The sequence below is a fragment of the Lipotes vexillifer genome, unplaced genomic scaffold (assembly GCF_000442215.2).
Source record: "Lipotes vexillifer unplaced genomic scaffold, Lipotes_vexillifer_v1.1 scaffold514, whole genome shotgun sequence".
Taxonomy (NCBI): Eukaryota; Metazoa; Chordata; class Mammalia; order Artiodactyla; family Lipotidae; genus Lipotes; species Lipotes vexillifer.
The window spans coordinates 1,170,628-1,189,616 of record NW_006789975.1 but is presented as its reverse complement, the minus strand read 5'-3'; the positions used below and the strand labels follow the sequence as shown (position 1 = coordinate 1,189,616).

Below are 18,989 nucleotides of genomic sequence, written 5' to 3'. Positions count from 1 at the left end.
GGGTCTGCTCCTCCTGCTGAAACCCAACTGGGCCTGAGGAACTGGGAACACTGGACGCCATCAAGTAAAGGAATTCTGTTTCCAAAGGTGTGGAGCCAGAAATGGCTAAAAAGTCTCGCCCTAGTGAGTTCTAGGAGGCGCGGGAGTTGGAATTCTGGTCTCCGCCTTCAATTTAGAACTCCCTTCTGCTTGGACTGGGAAAGGTTACTCCAGGGACACCACCAGTGGCCAGAGACCAAGAGCGTTCTAGGGTTCGTCTTCCCAGCCCGCGCGAGCGGCCCATGTAAACTACAAGTTCCAGCATGCCCCACTTCACAGACGACCCTCGCGCTGCCCGCCGACACAAATCATCCCTCTGCTCCCCGTTGGCCCACAAGCCGAAAGTGCTGTTCCATGATTGGTTGCTGCTCTTGTCGCTCATAAGAACCCATTGCTGAGGCTGGCTGACAGGTGCCTCGCAGCCGCCAAGGCACTCGACCAGGATGGGAGGCTGCTCAGCAAATACAGCCGCCGTTTCCACGGCAGCGAGGCTTTGCTTTTGCTGGCAGTTCCCAGGTGACACTAGGGTTGGAGGGCTTCCGGCCGGAGTCTATTAGATGGAACACCCGGAAGGCGGAAGTCCTAAGACGGAAGTGGTCGAGAGGAACGGAGAATGGCGGCGGCGGCGGCGGCGGCGGCGGTGGCGGCGGCGGCGGCGGCAGCAGGCTGGGTTTGGCGCTGGGGCTGGGGCCGGCGATGCCCGGGGAGGCCTGGGCTTCCCGGCCCCGGCCCTGGCCCCACTACACTTCTACTTTTTCTCCTGTTTCTGGGGCCGGTGGCTGCCGATATAACTGACGGCAACAGTGAACACCTCAAACGGGAGCATTCGCTCATCAAGCCCTACCACGGTGAGGCCTGGGGCGGGAATGAGTTCAGGGTGAGGACGAGGCTGGATGGGGTTGGGGAAGGGGTGCCCTTTATTCTGGTCAGAGCAGTTCTGTGGGTTCCCTGCCTCTGGCAAAGCGAGCCCTGGCCTGGCCTTTTACGCACCTGTCTGTGCCCGTGTCTCTGCCCACAGGGGTCGGTTCCAGCTCCACGCTCCTCTGGGACTTCCAAGGCAGCACAATGCTCACGAGCCAGTACGTGCGTCTGACCCCTGACGAGCGCAGCAAAGAGGGCTCTATCTGGAACCACCTGGTGAGTGGTTCCTAAGAGGCTAGGCAGAGCATTAAGTAAGCCACTGCAGTCAGCAGCCTAGACCTGAGCTTAGTTTGAAGGCCGCCCTTCCCTCCTCCGCCCCCTTCCCCATCTTGGTCACACCCCAGTAATAACAGGTAATGACAATTGAAGTAACCATGTGTAAGGAGCTGTGCTTGACATTTCATACACTCTTCTTACTTCATTCCTTCAAAAGCCATGTGAAGTAACTGATGTTATCTCTGTTTCACTAAGAAGCTAAGACTCAGCGTTGAAAGTGCCTTCCCCAAAATCACATAGCCAGTAAGTAGTGCGGCTGTCATCTGCCTGAACTGAACCCTCTCATTAGTGGGATAAATGGAACGAGTGGGGTCTTCATTGGGTATTTTTTGTGTGTTAGACACTGACTTTAACGTGCCTTATTGCACTTAATTCTCAAACAGACTGATGTAGATGGCTATCCTGAGTTTTTGCCGAGCTAACAGACAGCGAATGGCATAAACAATGTTTAAACTCTGATCTGTCTCATCTCCGAGCCCAGCAATTCATTTGCTACACTTGACCCAGCCTGGACAGTGGAGGAACCCCTTAGAAATACTTGAAGACTCAGTCCCCTTCCTTAGTGCTTGATTGAGGGTCTAGTCATCAGTGGACTCATGGGCAGTTTAGTTTCTGTGACCTTTGCTGCAGAGGTTAGGGAGCCTCAGGTGTCACTGGTGTGTCATATATAAGCAGTGGCCAAAATCAGCTGCTGCACAGACTCCACACCAAGGAAGGTCAGGAAAGGGGTGAAAGGGGAGTAATTGGGGGCAGAATGTACTCCTTCCTCAGCCTGCCTGGTCCCAACCGTTCCCATGGCCTAAGCTGTTGGCTAGTGTCCTAGTTTTCTTTGTTATCCTGCTCTTTGGTCCCTTCTGGATGACGTCCCCATTTAGTTCTGAGAGCCCACACTGTCCTTGGGTTGCCTCATCTGCCTATTACCTCAGCTCCACCTCTCCTTCCAGCTAGGGGCATCTGGGGATACTTTGTTTAGCTTTCACTCTGATCCTCAGAGCCTGGGGTCTCCTGTGAAGGGATAAACATGCATTATGTCTGCACAGTCCAGCCCCTAGTGCCTGACATTTCCAGTCATTCGCTCCGTTAATTTTGTTCCAGCCTCTCTGGCTGCCTTCTTGCCTCAGGACCTTTGCACTTGTTCCCTCTGTCTGGGACACTGTCTCCAGTCTCTTCATGCTTGCTTGGTTTCTTCTTATCTGTTAAGTCTCAGCTCGAGTGCCACCCACTCAGAGAGTACTTCATTAACTATTTCCCCCGGAGTCACATTCTGTCACATTTTTCTGTCATATAAAATTAAAAAAAAATTTTATTTTATATTAGAATATAGTTGATTTACAATGTTGTGTTAGTTTTAGGTGTACAGCAGAGTGGTTCATTTATACATATACATATATCCATTCTTTTTTCAGATTCTTTTCCCATATAGGTTATTACAGAATATTAAGTAGAGTCCCCTGTGCTATACAGTAGGTCCTTGTTGTTTATTTTATATACAGTAGTGTGTATTTGTTAATCCCAAACTCCTAATTTATCCTTCCCCCACATTTCCCCTTTGGTAACCATAAGTTTGTTTTCAAAGTCTGTGAGTCTGTTTCTGTTTTGTAAATAAGTTCATTTGTATCTTTTTTTTTTTTTTACATTTCACATAGAAGTGATATCATATGAAGTTTGTCTTTCTCTGTCTGACTTACTTCACTTAGTGTGGTAATCTCTAGGTCTATCCACGTTGCTGCAAATGGCATTATTTCACTCTTTTTTATGGCTGAGTAATATTCCATTGTATACATGTACCACATTTTCTTTATCCATGTCAGTGGACATCTAGGTTGCTGCCATGTCTTCGCTATTTTAAATAGTGCTTCAGTGAGCATTGGGGTGCATGTATCTTTTCAAATTAGAGTTTTGTCTGGGTATATGCCCAGTAGTGGAATTGCTGGATCATTTGGTAGTTCTATTTTTAGTTTTTTTAGGGAACCTGCATACTGTTCTCCATAGTGGTTGTACCAGTTTACATTCCCACCAACAGTGTAGGAGAGTTTCCTTTTCTCCACACCCTCTCCAGCGTTTATTTTTTATAGGCTTTTTTTTTAATAGTTATTTATTTGGTTGCGCTGGGTCTTTTAGTTGTGGCATGAAAATTCTTAGTTGCGGCATACATGTGGGATCTAGTTCCCCTGACCAGTGATTGAATCCGGGCCCCCTGCATTGGGATCATGGAGTCTTAACCACTGCGCCACCAGGGAAGTCCTTATAGACTTTCTGATGATGGCCATTCTGACTGGTGTGAGGTGATACCTCATTGTAGTTTTTTTTGTTTTTTTTTTTTCTCCTTAGGTAGCTTTTTATTATATCATTCAAAGGAGCATATGATGAGAGAGCAGTGGTGTAAATTGCTAAAGAAGATCAGGAGAGAGTTGACTTGTTGACTTCAGGCTGGGGTGAACATGGCTTCACAAAAGAGGTAGCCCATGAGCAGAAGTAGGTTTCTTCTTCTCGAGAAACCAGAACCCCTTTTGCTTTCTCCCACAGAACATCCATTCAGAGTGCTATTCTTTGCCAAAAGATAAAATTTTGAAGTCATCTGAGGACATCAAGGAATTACATAACAAAAATCATGATAGGTTTCCAACTTTCTTCAACATGCAGGGTTATCTGCTCCTTCATGGAAGCTAGAATAGTGGTGGCTGTGGTCTCGGGTTCCATGCCTGGGCCAGTGGAGGCAGCTTCCTGATGTGTCTGTGGTTGCCTCTCCTCCACCAATGAGGCCTGCTCAGGAGCTGGCATTCCTCTTTCCAGGTTAGGCAGCGGCCATTGTCACCCTGGGGATCAGGAACATCAGCTCCAGGGGTCGCCTCTGTGGCACCCCCAAAAATATAAAGAGTGCCGCAGCCGAGCGGCTGCCCGCCTTTCCTTCTCCCACCTGCTCCCTACCCGGAAGTGGCTCTCCTCCCCAACCCCCGCCCCCGGCAGCGGTGGTGGCCAACTTGCCCCTCTACCCTTGCCTGTGGTGCCACCCCAGAGCCCCCTCTACTGCCCAGAGGCCGCTGCCACCCACCTAGCCGCCTGCCTGCCTGCTCAGCCACCCCCTCATTGTAGTGTTGATGTGCACTTCTCTAATAATCAGTGATGTTGAGCAGCTTTTCATGTGCTTCTTGGCCATCTGTATGTCTTCTTTGGAGAATTGTCTATTTAGATCTTCTGCCCATTTTTTGATTGTATTGTTTGTTTTTGATATTGAGCTGCGTGATCTGTTTGTATACTTTGGAGATTAATCCCTTGTCCATTGCTTTGTTTGCAAGTGTTTTCTCCCATTCTGTGGATTGGCTTTTTGTTTTGTTTATGGTTTCCTTTGCTGTGCAAAAGCTTTTAAGTTTAATTAGGTCCCGTGTATTTTCAGATAACTTTTTCTTTTGGCCTCACTGTGCAGCATGCAGGATGTTAGTTCCCCAACCAGGGATCGAACCTGGGCCTCCTGCAGTGGAAGCGTGGTGTCCCAGCCACTGGACCACCAGGGAAGTCCCCATGTTTTCTGATAACTTTTAAAAATTATAATGTAGCCTTATATTTTTCAAGGAAGTGAGTTCAGCATAACATTAAAAAATTTTTTTTATTTTTAAATGAGGTACAAATAGTGCTGGAACTGCTAGAAATTGGTTCAGTCCCAAGTAACTTAATTATGGTTGGAGGTAGTTGGTGGTTGGCAGTGTCACTGGCTGAGAGAATTCTGCACTTGCCTTCATCAAGTTTTTCAGTCTGGAATATAATTGTGCTGTCTTTCTTCCCGCGCCTCCTGTTCAGTGGAATCTAAATATTGCAATTTGAGATCCACTCTTTTATTTATTTATTTATTTTTGGTATCTTTATTGGAGAAAAATTGCTTTACAGTGTTGTTAGTTGCTGCTGTATAAGAAAGTGAATCAGCTATATGTATACATATATCCCCATATCCCCTCCCTCTTGAGCCTCCCTCCCACCCTCCCTATCCCACCCCTCTAGGTTGTCACAAAGCACCGAGCTGGTCTCCCTGTGCTGTGCAGCAACTTTCCACTAGCCGTCCATTTTACATTTGGTAGTGTATATATGTCAATGCTACTCTCTCACTTCCTCCCAGCTTCCCCTTCCCGCCCTGTGTCCTCAAGTCCATTCTCTACGTCTGTGTCTTTATTCCTGCCCTGCCACTAGGTTCATCAGTACTGTTTTTTTAGATTCCGTATATATGTGTTAGCATACGGTATTTGTTTTTCTCTTTCTGACTTATTTCACTCTGTATGACAGACTCTAGGTCCATCCACCTCATTACAAATAACTCAATTTTGTTCCTTTTTATGGCTGAATAATATTCCATTGTATATATGTGCCACATCTTTATCCATTCATCTGTCAATGGACACTTAGATTGCTTCCATATCCTGGCTATTGTAAATAGTGCTGCAATGAACATTGGGGTGCATATGTCTTTTTGAATTATGGTTTTCTCTGGGTATATGCCCAGTAGTGGGATTGCTGGGTCATATGGTAATTCTATTTTTAGTTTGTTAAGGAACCTCCATACTGTTCTCCATAGTGGCTGTATCAATTTACATTCCCACCAACAGGGCAGGAGGGTTCCCTTTTGAGATCCACTTGAATAAGCCCAAATTGTACATCATTTTTAAAAATTGAACTTGTATTTTCATTTCATTTCCCACACAGAATTTTAACTTAATGCAGTATATTTAATGCTTGAAAATTTTACTGATTAGCCTATCATGTTCCTCTGCAAATAAAATAAGTGTAATAATTTAAGCTTTTAACCTTGTTGGGACCTTGAAATTAAGTTTTAATATTTTCTTTGGGATTATTATAATTATCATTGGTATACAATTGATCAAAAGAAATGCCTTACACATTACACAATTTTTGAATAATTATTACACAAAGTAAACATTTATTGAAATGCATCTCATCCAGCTGTCATCTCCCCACCCCTATTTGGTTGGATGTCCTTGTCAGAATGAGAAGCTTTAGCATGACTTCTGCTTTTTGTTCTTATCTGTGTGAATGCTGAGAACTTGTGTTTGCTTAAATAGTAGATGGAGATGCACTGAGTTTTGTTATAGCAGGGTCACTCAATGTTTTGAACTTCTTTGGTTTATAAACCCTAAATCATGTAGTGATCTTTCATCAAAAATTTTAACAGTGTATCAGCTGATTGTTAGATTAGCTCTGCCTTGATGTGAATAGACCTAGAGACTCATACAGAGTGAAGTAAGTCAGAAAGAGAAAAACAAATATCGTATAATATTGCTTATATGTGGAATCTAGAAAAATGGTACAGATGAACTTAATTGCAAAGCAGAAATAGAGTCACAGATGTAGAGAACAAACTTATGGGAGATTGGGATTGACATATATGCACTACTATAGACGATATAAAATAGATAACTAATGAGAACCTACTGTATAGCACAGGGGACTCTACTCATTGGTAGGAAGGAAATGGGAAGGAAATCCAAAAAAGAGTGGATATATCTATACGTATAACTGATTCACTTTGCTATACAGCAGAAACTAACAGAACATTGTAAAGCAACTATACTCCAATTAAAAAAAAAAAAGGATTAGGTCTGCCTTTCACTTTGTTGCAAGCCAGGACACAGAAACTACCTAACTGTAAAATGGTCTGTGACCGCCAATGATTGATTCTGATTTAGTTGGCCTGGGGGAGGGCCAGGGCATTAAGATTTCTGAGCTTCCCATGTGGCTCAGCTGTGCGGCCAGGATGGAAAACCATGGCCATGTCACGTTCTGCCCTCAAAAGCAACTTCTACATCAGTTCTAGCCCGTACCTCATCTGCTTAAAATCCTTCTTTATATTGTCTGTATCACAGTATTCTGTCTGATGATCTGCAGTCTTACCTGCAGTACACAGAGACTTTCTAAGGCCAGGATAGTCTTGGAGGTCTAGGTCTAGGTCTAGGTCTTCTAGGTCCTCAACTTCCATGTGTACGCTTTCCTGAAACTGATCTCCCTGCAAACATGCCAGGGACAGGAGGGGAGGTTTTCCTTTCCCACCTTCCAGTGCATCGTTGCCCTTCTCAGAGGCACACCTCCCACCAGCTTGGGGTCTTATCTCAGTGCATTGTTCCCAGGCATAGAAAACTCCTGGGCACCAAAGAGCCCATTTGAAATCTTAGTTTCTGGGCTGACTTTTGTGTATGTGAGATATGTTTTTAAGTTTTTTCAAATACATGAGGGCTTTTCTAGTTATCTTTATTTTTTGAGTTATTGATATCTAGTTTAATTTCATCATGGTCAAGGAACAGGTTCTGTGATTTCAATCCTTGGAGGTCTGTTGAGATTTGCAAATGGTCCTTCGAATGATCAGGATTTTGGGGAAACATTCCATGTGTGTTTGTGAAGGATGTGGATTCTTTACTGCTTGAGTGAAATTTGCCATTTAGGTCCTTAGGTCATGTTTGCTGATTGGGTTCAAATCTCTATATCTTTCTGACATTTTTGCTTGTTTTTTTTAAATTTATTTTTATTTTATTAATTGGGTCTTCGATGCTGTGCGCGGGCTTCTCGTTGCGGCGATCGGGGGCTACTCTTCCTTGAGCTGCGCGGGCTTCTCATTGCGGTGCCTTCTCTTGTTGCAGAGCACGGGCTCTAGGCGCGCAGGCTTCAGAAGTTATGGCACGAGGGCTCAGTAGTTGTGGCTCGCGGGCTCTAGAGCACAGGCTCAGTAGTTGTGGCGCACGGGCTTAGTTGCTCCGCAGCATGTGGGATCTTCCCGGACCAGGGCTCGAACCCGTGTCCCCTGCGTTGGCAGGCGGATTCTCAACCACTGCGCCACCGGGGAAGCCCTTTCCATTTTTTTGATGATAGCCATCCGAATGGGTGTAGGGTGGTATCTTGTGGTTTTGATTTGCATTTCTCTAATGACTAATGATGTTGAGCATCTCTTCATATGCTTATTAGCCATTTGTATATATTCTTCTATGAAAAAATGTGTATCCAAGTCCTTTGCCCGTTTTTGAATTGGGTTTTTTGTTGAGTTTCAGGAGTTTTTATATATTCTGGACATTATCAATATATGATTTGGAAATATATTCTCTCAGTCTGTGGGTTGTCTTTTCATTCTCTTCATGTTCTTTGACGTGTAAAAGGTTTTAATTTTGATGAAGTCCAATTTGATTTTTTTGTTGTCTGCTTTGGTGTAATATCTAGAAAATTATTGCTAAATCTGGTGTTGTGAAGATTTTCCCCCATTGTTTTTTCTAAAGAGTTTTGTAGTTTTACCTCTTAAGTTTAAGTCTTTGATCTGTTATTTATTTTTAAAATTAAACTTTTTATTTTGAGATAATTGTAGATTCACATGCAGTTGTAAGAAAAAATACAGAGATTAAGAGGTACAGACTTCCAGTTATAAAATAAATAAGTCATGGGGATGTAATGTACAGCATAGGGAACGTGGTCAATAATATTACAGTAACTTTCTATGGTGACAGATAGTTACTAGACTTATTGTGGTGATCAATTCGTAATGTATATAAATATCAATCTCTATGTGGTGCACCTGAAACTAATATTGTATATGAACTGTACTTCATTAAAAAAAAAAAGAAGAAAAAATAATACAGGGAGATCATGTGTACCCTTACCAGCATTTAGTCTATCTACATTTAGTAAAATTACTGATACGTTTATTTGGGTTTAATCTGCCATCTTACTATTCACTTTCTGTTTATACTGACTGTTCTCTGTTGATTCTTTTCTCGGGTCTTGGCTTCTTTTGGGTTGGCTAATTTTTGTTACACTTTTACTCTTCTGTTAGGTTGAAAGTTCTGTGCTTATTTCCCAATATTTTAATGGTTTCTCTGGAGTTTAAAGCACACATAATGTTTTACCAAAGTCGAATGATAACGCGTACTTCTAACTCCTTCCAGGACGATGCACGGCTTTTAGAGCACTTTAACTCTTTTTACCCCGTTGTTATTAATCTTTCTGTTTTAAATCACACAAAGCACTATTGTTTTATGCAGTCAAATATTTATTTAGAGTTTTAGTCTCATTTCTACTTTAGTCATTGTTCTTCATTCCTTCGTGAATCTCTGACTTTACGTCTGGATCCGGATCACTTTTCTTCTCCCTGAAGAATGAAAGATAACTTTTTTCTTTTATTTAATGAATTTATTTATTTATATTTTTGGCTGCATTGGGTCTTTGTTGCTGTGTGTGGGCTTTCTTTAGTTACGGCGAGCAGGGGCTACTCTTTGTTGCAGTGCACAGGCTTCTCATTGCGGTGGCTTCTCTTGTTGCGGAGCACGGGCTAGGTGCGTGGGCTTCAGTAGTTGTGGCTCACGGGCTCAGTGGTTGTGGTTTGTGGGCTCTAGAGCACAGGCTCAGTAGTTGTGGCGCACAGGCTTAGTTGCTCCGTGACACGGGGGATCTTCCCGGACCAGGGCTCGAACCCGTGTCCCCTGCATTGGCAGGCGGATTCTTAACCACTGCGCCACCAGGGAAGCCCCTGTGTTTGCAATATTTTTTTTGCTGAAATGTGAGGCTTGGGTGAGTCTGTTTAGTCTAATTTCAGGGATTGTGATGACTCATAGCTGAGCTACAACCCCTGGGAGGCCTTTCTCATTCATTCTTACTTTTCAGTTGCAGTTTTTGTCATCTCAGTCCAAAGCAAGACTGGTTCACCAGGCCTTCCATCCCCTCAGCAGGTCTTGGACTTAGATTCCGTGCCCATATGTCCTTGAGACCTGGTTCTTATCACCTCACAGTTGCCCCCTCCAGAATCTTCAGGGTCTCCCAGAGCCAATGAACTGTCAAGAACTGGGAGGGCTGACTTCACACTGTGTCAGGCTGTAGTGCAGGTGCCTGCTAACCCTGTGTTCTCAGGGGCCAGGTCTCCTCACCTGGGCTCCTGGTGCCCAGGCCCAGAACAGTGAATCTGGTAAATCAGTGATGCACAAGCCAGATCACCCACAATGGGACATAGGGTTTTTATTTTTCATTTGAGTTTTTTCTAATTACAGAAGTAATATGTTCAATACAGAAGATTCAGACATAGAAAGTAGACATTCCCCTCCCAGAGTTAGCTTTCATTAATGTTGGTTCATATTTCTTTCAGTTCCTTTTTTCTCTACACATATGCTAATTTCTTTCTTTTTCAAAAATGAGCACATAGTGCTGATACTGTTTTGCAACTTATCTTTCCTCTCTTAGTATCTTTAATATCTTGATCTTGAACTGTAAGTGCTTATGGAACTCGCTCATTCTGTTAAAAAGTTGCCTCAGCATCCTTGGGATACTCTGTGGCCTCCCATTCCTGACCTGGGAGGCCCAGCAGCCCCTCCCTCCCTGCTGAGAATGCTGGGGGGTCTGTTGGTCAGTGACACTCGTGACCCTGCTGCCTGGCCCTGTTCTGAGTGTCATCTCGGTGCAGGGTCTGTGCCAGGTCACCTCCATCTGGCAGACAAGCTGGGGAGCTCTGAACAGCCCTCTCTGCTCTCCCTCTAGCCTTGCTTCCTCAAGGACTGGGAGATGCACGTTCACTTCAAAGTCCATGGCGCAGGGAAGAAGAATCTCCATGGTGACGGCATTGCCTTGTGGTATACCCGGGACCGCCTGGTGCCAGGTAGGGTGGCACTTGCACAGGTGGGACCTGTGTGTCTGTGGCCAAGATCCTCCACTCTGCACCCCCTTGTTAGGGCGCTGCTGCTCCTCTTTGAGGAAACCTGGGACCTGGGGGCAACTGAAGGGAGTGTCCTTTTAGAAGATGACCCTGTGGCTCAACTCTGTGCCCCATTGTGGCCTGGTGTTCTACACCAGCTAAGAATGGTTTTACCATTCTACCATTTTATTTTATTTTATTTTATTTATTTAGGCTGCGCCAGGTCTTAGTTGCAGCACGCGGGATCTTTAGTTGCAGCATGTGGGCTTCTTAGTTGTGGCACGCATGCGGGTTCTAGTTCCCCAACCAGGAATCGAACCTGGGCCCCCTGCATTGAGAGCACGGAGTCTTACCCACTGGACCACCAGGGAAGTCCCTCTACCATTTTAAAAAAGGATAAAACAAGGAAGACTGAGTGACAGAGACCATCTGTGGCCCACAAAGCCTAAAATGTTTGCTGTCTGGCCTTGGACAGAAGGGTTAAGGGATGGTTCTTACTGCAGTGGCCACCTGGTTTTCACAGGTTGGGTATCCCCTTGTCACCTGACACCTCAGAGCACATAGGCAGGTGCTGTTCCTTCACAGTTCAGGCTTCAAACTTGAGTCCTCTCTGCCACACCCCTGAGACTACCCTCCAGTCCCCCACCCCACCCTCACTTAAAGATCCCTTCTCTTTCCTGGGAGAATGACCACAGATTAACCCACCCATGCTGGCATTACTTTGTCCTTCAGGTATCCATGGGACAACTCCAGTTTCTCCCGTTACAGGAGCATCTCCTTCTAATTCCAGGGCCTGTGTTTGGAAGCAAAGACAACTTCCACGGCTTAGCCATCTTCCTGGACACGTATCCCAATGATGAGACCACAGAGGTAGGCCCCTGCTCTCCTGCAGAGTAGAACGGGACTTCTCCCTGGTCCCTGCATGAGAGGAGCCTCCAGGGATCAGGGTGGTGGGTGCCCTGCGGCCTCCCACGGGCTGGACTGGCCTCAGAGTAACCCGTGTCTTGTTACAGCGTGTGTTCCCATACATCTCCGTGATGGTGAACAATGGCTCCCTGTCCTACGACCACAGCAAGGACGGCCGCTGGACCGAGCTGGCAGGCTGCACGGCTGACTTCCGCAACCGCGATCACGACACCTTCCTGGCTGTGCGCTACTCCCGGGGTCGCCTGACGGTGAGCGGGCGGGAGGGGCGGCTCTGCGGGGGCTCGGGAAGGTGGGCAGGCTGGCCCCAGGCTGCCCTTGACCTGCTGGTCGGCCGCAGGTGATGACTGACCTGGAGGACAAGAACGAGTGGAAGAACTGCATTGACATCACAGGCGTGCGCCTGCCCACTGGCTACTACTTCGGAGCCTCTGCCGGCACCGGCGACCTGTCTGGTGAGTGTGTGGGCTGAGCGAGGTGTGAAGTCTCAGTCTGACCTTCCCTGGTATTTTGGGAGCTTGGGACACAGCCAGTCTCTCTCCTTCTGATCTTCCTTCATTTGATTCCATGCTTGCCTGGTTTTCTTCCTCCTCTTCCCATATCCATGAGCAGTCCCTCAGCCGCCATCTCTCTCTGTCCTCTAGGGGCTGGGGTGCTTTGAATCTGGATGCAGTGGGTCCCCAGATTTCCATCTCCAGACCTGTGTCACCAGCATCCTGCTCAGCATCTCCGCCTGGTGCCAAGCTGGCCTCTCAGCCTTCACACACCCATAGCCAGAGATAGAAACGAACCTCTGTCCTTGTAGTTGCTCAGGTCAAAACACCTTGGTATCATTCTGGTCTCTGCATTTTCTCTCACACGCCACCTCCCATCCGTTGGCTGGTCCTGCTAGCTTTGTCTTCTCCCTGCCTCAGACCACTTTTCTCCCTTCCTTTACTGCTGGTAGGTCCAGGCCACCATCCTCCCTCACTCGGACAACCACAGGAGCTTCCAGAGGGTCCTTCCTCCCACACCAGCCCCAATAGTTTCTCCCAGCACAGCAGCAGAGCTGCTCCTCCCACCTCCCTCCCAGCGGTGATCTGCCAGGCCTGTGTGTCGCCTTCCCACACCCTTCCCTCTGGCTCATCCTCCCTGCTCCCTGGTGACACTGCCCCTAGCCGCTCTTCAGACCCACCCCTGCCCTCCTGCCTTGGGCCTTTGTGCTTGCATCTCTCCCTTGGCTTCTCCAGGTCTCGCCCAGATGTCACTTCCTCAGTGGCACTGTCCCTGATTCCCTCATTAAAGTCGCATACACACATCCCAGTCCCCTGCACACTTCCCATCACCTTTCCTAGCTTTATTTTTCTTCATAGCACTTAACCATCCTGGAATCTGCCATGTAATTTATTTCATTATCTGTGTCCCCCTCACTGAATTGTAAGCTCCACAGAGTCAGGGCTCTGTCTTGTTTGGCTCACGGTGTATGTTGTAAGCATTGGGATGCTGCCTGCCTACACAGGCCTCTTGGGGCCACCAGGCCTGGGTGGCACTTGATGGTGGCCTTTGGCCTTGGTCCTGAGTCCCTTCTCAGGGCCCTTGGGAGGCACCAAGCCTGGGGCTGGCTCCTGCCTACCAGAGCTAGGAAGCAGTGTGGAGAACCAGTCAGAGGCTTGTTTATTGTCAGGATAGATGTTTCCAGGGCCTGTGAGCCAGCACCATTCAGGAGCCTGCCCCTCACCATGCAAATGTCTGGGTCCACCCTGTCCCACTGTCTATTTTGCGGGGTGGGGGGGTTTGTTTTACAGTTTTTAATGTGGAAATTCCACTGTACCCATAAGAGGGGAGGTGGTCTAATAAGCCCCTTGTTGCTGTTAACCAGCTTCAGTAATCACCAGCTCATGGCCCGTCTTGTTCCATCTGTGGATTCACTACAGCCCTCCTCTGGGTTACTTGGAATTCCATCTGACAGTGTTTCAGCAGGTGTCATGAGAAGGTTCTGGGGACGGAGCCAGATATGTGGCAGGTGGATATTCTCTAAGGCTGTTTAGAGAGGCCCCGGGAAGGGCAATGGAGGGAGCCATGCACACAGTAGTGTCTGACCATTAGTTGGAGGGTTGTGCACGCCAGCCTCCCGTCAGGCATCGCGTGCATAAAGGCACGTGGTGTGTTCTTAGATAGGTAGCGGTCTCTTTCCCCTTTTATACAACTGGGACCATTGGGCATTTGGGAGTTGAAGGGATCTTGTCAAGTTCATGCACCCAGGGAATGGCAGAGCTCAGATGGGACCTGCTGCCTGACTCCAGAGTCCATGCTTGTCCCTGGGCTTCCGGGGGCTGTGTGTACTGGTGTCAGGTATGGCTGGGCTCTGCCCAATCCGGCCACGGGGGTCCTTGCTCTTTAGGCTCTCCCTTTCCTGGACCTTTCCTCAGATTCTAGTCAGTTAGCTGAGCTGATAGCTGGAGTCAGGCTGACCGGGACCCTTGTCTTGGTTCTGAGCCTTAACCTCCCCATCTCAAAAATGGGTTGATCAATTATTGTCAGTGTCATTTAGAGGTTCTCTCCTGCCCATACTAGTTGGACCCAGGCCTTTCTCAGGTCTCCTCAGGTACAATCGCTTGACTGTGTGTCTGGCCGAGCTTTCAGCTGGCTGCCAAGTCGTTTGTCCACATCCTGTGTTTGGGTCTTGTGACAGGAATGTCTGGGGGCTGCCTGCCCTTGGGAGGATCAGGCTTCTCAACCAGTCATAGAACAATGTGTGGGTCCTTATCTGGTTCTGTTTTCAAAGACATACTATCTGCAAGCAATACGCCTGTGCCTTGTCTGTACTTTCTCATTTATATGCCTTGATAACCATGCAAGATGGAGATTACCACCTGCATTTACAAATGAGGAAACTGAGCCTCAAAGAGGACAGCAGAACCAGGATTAGACCCAATGATTTTGACTATAAAACTCCTACTTTTTCCTGTCCGCTCTGCCTCCTTCCAGGTTTCTTGTTGCTGAGTTCTGGAGGTGTTCCAGCCCCTGGAATGCTGCCTGCTGGGGGCTGCTGGGTTCTCCCCAGGGAACCTGGCCACTTTATGTGGTGGTGGGGGCGGCCGTTGGGCCACGTGCGCCGAAGCGGCTCCAGGCCCCTTAGAAGCTAACTCTCATCCTGCAGACAATCATGACATCATCTCCATGAAGCTGTTCCAGCTGATGGTGGAGCACACACCTGACGAGGAGAACATTGACTGGACCAAGATCGAGCCCAGCGTCAACTTGCTCAAGTCGCCCAAAGGTATGCACTTGCAGCCCCTCCCGGTGGGGCCTGGGCCGGCTCGGGCAAGTGCCCGGGGTCCATCTGCCCTTCCCTGGTCCAGCCAGGCCCTTGGATCAGCAAATAGTGCTCATGAGCAGGTGTGTGAGCACCTGGTGTCTGCATCCTCCTGCACTCAGTGCTGGGATAACGACCAGTGAAGCCAAAGGGGCTGTTTGTTGGTGTGGTGGTGTGTGGGGCACTCTGATACCTCAGTGCGCGGCCTCAGTGAACGGCCTGGAAGTAGGTCCTGTGACTGCTGGGAGAGCTGATCCTCAGGCTTCCTCAGCTAGAAAGAGGTAAAAAGGCAATATGTGAACTGAGTTTTGGCAAAACCCCAAGCCTGAGTTCTTCCCAGAGTACTAGTCAGCCACCACTTTGTCCTCATGGAGCAAGGGTTTCTCTTGGGGGAAGTGAGGCCCCTGTGTGTGTGTGTGTGTGTGTGTGTGGCGAAATCTATCCCAGGAGCCCCAAAGTTGTGCATGTGGGCCCAGCGGGTGATAGAGCACCAGTGGAACCCAACATTTTATGTGACATCTCACTTTTCTAAGATTCAAGTTGCTTTTAAATGTTTTGGGGGCCAAACAAATCCTGCCATAGACCAGTTTTGCGACCTTTGGTTGAAGGCTTTCTGCTGCCGAGGGTTTTTGGACACATCATCTGCTCTAGCCCACCCAGCAACCCCATGCAGCTGGCCAAGCAGGGGTTAACTCTTTTTCAGTTGGGTGGACCCATTGGGGTAGAGGGTCAAAGCAGAAGGATGGGGGTTGGGGGTCGGGGCCCTGGGAGACACCGAATGCATCCAGATGTGAGTGCGGGCAGCCTGTGGCCAGGGCTGTGTTTCTTCAGATGGGGACCTCAGACCACTGCATTGGGCTGGGAGTGGGCTTGTGAAAGCAGGTCCTGGGCCGCCTCAGACAGACTCAGGCTGTCAAGGAGACTCCAGGAGTCCAGTGTTCACCAGTTTCTTGTAGCAGAAAGCACCTAATCCTGGATCCCTGGGAGCTTTGATCCCTGGGAACCTTGGTCCCAGTGAGGTTGGACAATCTCTGTGCATGCCCCTGCCCCTCACTGGTGTGGTGTGAGCAGGCCACAGCTGATGCCTCTAGGGTGGGTGTGGGGACCTAAACGGGCTGTCGCCCTGCTCCCCCATCTCATGGGAGCCCGTCTGGCCTCTCATTGCCCCCTCTCTCCTCCCTCAGACAACGTGGACGACCCGACGGGGAACTTCCGCAGCGGGCCCCTGACGGGGTGGCGGGTGTTCCTGCTGCTGCTCTGCGCCCTCCTGGGCATCATCGTGTGTGCCGTGGTGGGGGCCGTGGTGTTTCAGAAGAGGCAGGAGCGGAACAAGCGTTTCTACTGAGCAGCGGGCGCTCGGCTTGGGGAAGGGCCCTGGCGCTAATGTGAACTTTTTTTTTTAACTAGGATTATAAAAGAAAAATAAGATGACCTTATTTCTTAACCATTTCAAAGAAATAATTAAAGAAGTATTTTCGTACATTTTGCTTCTTGCCCAGTGGGGACAGGCTTCAGGGCTGGGGAAAAAGGGTTTGACATCCCCACAGCTGGATGCAGAGGCCCTTGCCCTATGCCAGCCTCTCAGGAGCAGGGGGTCTGTGCCTGGTGCTGGGCCGAGACCCCCGCAGGTGGCTGTTGAACACTGGAGGCCCCCAGACCACACTGGGATGGGCACCTGAGGACATGAGCAGTGGTCTTGTTCTGTGCTGTGTGGTGTGTGTGACAGAAGAGGAGGCCAGCTGGGGAGCCTGGGCCTTCCTGTTCACCCTCTGAGCTTCTTTCCAAGGCAGACCCTTGGGGGAGACTGGAGGAGCAGTTTGGTGGGGCCCATAGTGTGACGGTTTGCTAAATAAAGTGAAATAACCAACCTTAGCTGTGTGGCTGTCCTAAGAGACTTGCTGTTCTTTTCTTCAAATGACATCCAGCTGGCCACGCTTTACAGCTTCTAGCCTCGTCCCCTCAGGCCTGTGGCACAGCTCCAGGAGGCATGTGCTGTGGTCCGCATTTCCCAGGTAGGGAATCACAGCTCTTGCAGGTCAAGCAAAACGTGCCCAGTGTCACACAGCTGGTGACATCATGGGGGCGGGGCCTGTGCCATCTCCATGTTCCCTGGGCCTCTGTGTGAAAGGATCTGGTGAGGTGAAGATGTGGTTCCCATGTGGTGGGTGTGACCTCCACCCAAGGGAACTCTAGGGGCTCCGGATGATCTGGAAGGGATTGTGGGTGCAGGAGGGCAGGTTGGGGTCAGCAGTGGTGTTCCCACTGGTGCCATGAAGGGTCAAAGGTGGTTCAGGGAGTGAAGAAAGCCCACAGTGGAAAGTGCCATGTGTGGCAGCCTCTGAGGCTCTCCCCGTGGTGCAGCTGGCTGCTGCGTCCAGTCCTCCCCTGACCCCCTGCCCGCCATGGGACAGGGCCTCCATCCAGTCCAGCGTCTTCCCACTCACAGTTAAACAACATTTCAGCCGTTACTAACTTCTTGATCATGTTCCTTCTCCACAAAAAGAGTCATGGAATGGCCAATAAATTGAGAGTTTCTTTTTTTTTTTGGCTGTGCCCCGAGGCATGTAGGCATATAGGATCTTAGTTCCCTGACCAGGGATCGAACCTGCGTCCCCTACAGTGGACGTGTGGAATCTTAACCACTGGACCACCAGGGAAGTCCCTGAGAGTGTTTCTTCACGATCTCCTTTATTCTTCTTTCCTCCAAGGACTTGGTTTGGTCTTCTTTCAGATACAGAATAACCTTTCTTCTACAGCCCATAGGTTTGCCTGTGTCAGTCCTAACCAGACGGTCCTTCTACAGAAGGCTCTAGGCATACTGCTCAATGTGTTTGGTGATAAAGACCACTTTCAGCAACCAAATAGGCAGAATAAAACTCGACACCAAACTGGTCAGTCACAGGGAGGCCTTGCACCAGCCTGCAAAGCCTCCATGAATGCTTTGCTCCCAGACTTGGTGATAGCACCAAGGGTATTGATCAGATCATGCTTGGTCATCCCTATTTTGGTACCCACAATAGTGAGGGTTCGATCTCACTTGTCTGGAATGAGATTAATGTGCAGCTGTTTCCCAGAGTCTAGTTTACTGGGGTCTGTCAAGCTTTCATATCATGATTTTGTCCAGAGCATCTGATGAATTTGAAATAAGCTCACTCAGAAAGAGCTCTCTATTCGAGTAGAAAGTATTGATGCTCAGTAACATCAACTGGGCAATTTCTGCCTGAAAGGCAAACGTCTCAACCTCCTCCATCGGCTGGTCTTGGGTTTGGGTTTTCTTAAGCGTCTTGGCTGAAGAAGCACACGGGCTCTGCATCGACACAATGCCAGGACACAGAAGCAACTGAGCCTCCATCTTAAAGCAAGTGCAAACCCTTGCTCCCCGTTGTGGCCAGGCTTTTTGTAATAGACGTTATCAGTTAGATTTTCGTTGTGAAATAGTGTAGAAGTAGATGAGGTGAAGGGTGAGAACTTATTTTCTCCTCGGTCTTACAGGCTCACTCCCAGAGCTCTTCTCTGATCTACTCTTAACTGTCTCCTGTCCCTCTCGATGTTTCCTGCGCATACACAGGTTAGGTGTTGAGAGATTGTTCACAAGTTTGATCAGGAGGTCTGAGCTGCCTTTCCTTTCCCTCACATGGGTCTGGGAGCTTGCTCATGAAGCCATAAGAGTAAACATGATCCTCATTAAAATATTTTATTGAGCACTTTCCTCAAAACAGTTTATTTACTTGAAAAGTAGCTAACGTGGAGTGCTTACTATGTGCCAAGTGTGGTTCTGAGTGGTTGTTGTGGATTAACTCACTTCACTCCATGCCATTTACTCACGTGGAGGCAGAGAATCTGCTAGGGAGGGTGGCTCCGCCTCACCGAGCATCT

General features: G+C 48.3%; 1 protein-coding gene and 1 pseudogene across 1 annotated transcript; one reads left to right on the top strand and one right to left on the bottom strand.

The window, feature by feature from the left end:
• The first annotated feature begins 690 nt into the window (after positions 1-690).
• Positions 691-16,983, top strand: LMAN2 (lectin, mannose binding 2). Its single transcript, XM_007463093.1, has 8 exons — positions 691-887; positions 1,058-1,176; positions 10,741-10,858; positions 11,685-11,764; positions 11,908-12,069; positions 12,159-12,273; positions 14,958-15,077; positions 16,298-16,983. Exons 2-8 carry the CDS (start codon positions 1,105-1,107, stop codon positions 16,456-16,458), a joined length of 828 nt encoding a protein of 275 aa, XP_007463155.1. The 5' UTR covers positions 691-887; positions 1,058-1,104; the 3' UTR covers positions 16,459-16,983.
• A 588-nt stretch (positions 16,984-17,571) lies between these two features.
• On the bottom strand, positions 17,572-18,426 carry LOC103089898 (putative heat shock protein HSP 90-alpha A2; annotated as a pseudogene).
• Between the last annotated feature and the right edge of the window lie 563 nt (positions 18,427-18,989).

What these genes read in the sequence shown, in the direction of transcription:
- LMAN2 (XM_007463093.1), top strand. Translation starts at nt 1,105, where the DNA reads ATGCTCACGAGCCAGTACGTGCGTCTGACCCCTGACGAGCGCAGCAAA. An exon ending in GCTCTATCTGGAACCACCTG is followed by an intron (nt 1,177 to 10,740) that starts GTGAGTGGTTCC and finishes CTCTCCCTCTAG; the next exon opens with CCTTGCTTCCTCAAGGACTG. An exon ending in ACTCCCGGGGTCGCCTGACG is followed by an intron (nt 12,070 to 12,158) that starts GTGAGCGGGCGG and finishes GGTCGGCCGCAG; the next exon opens with GTGATGACTGACCTGGAGGA.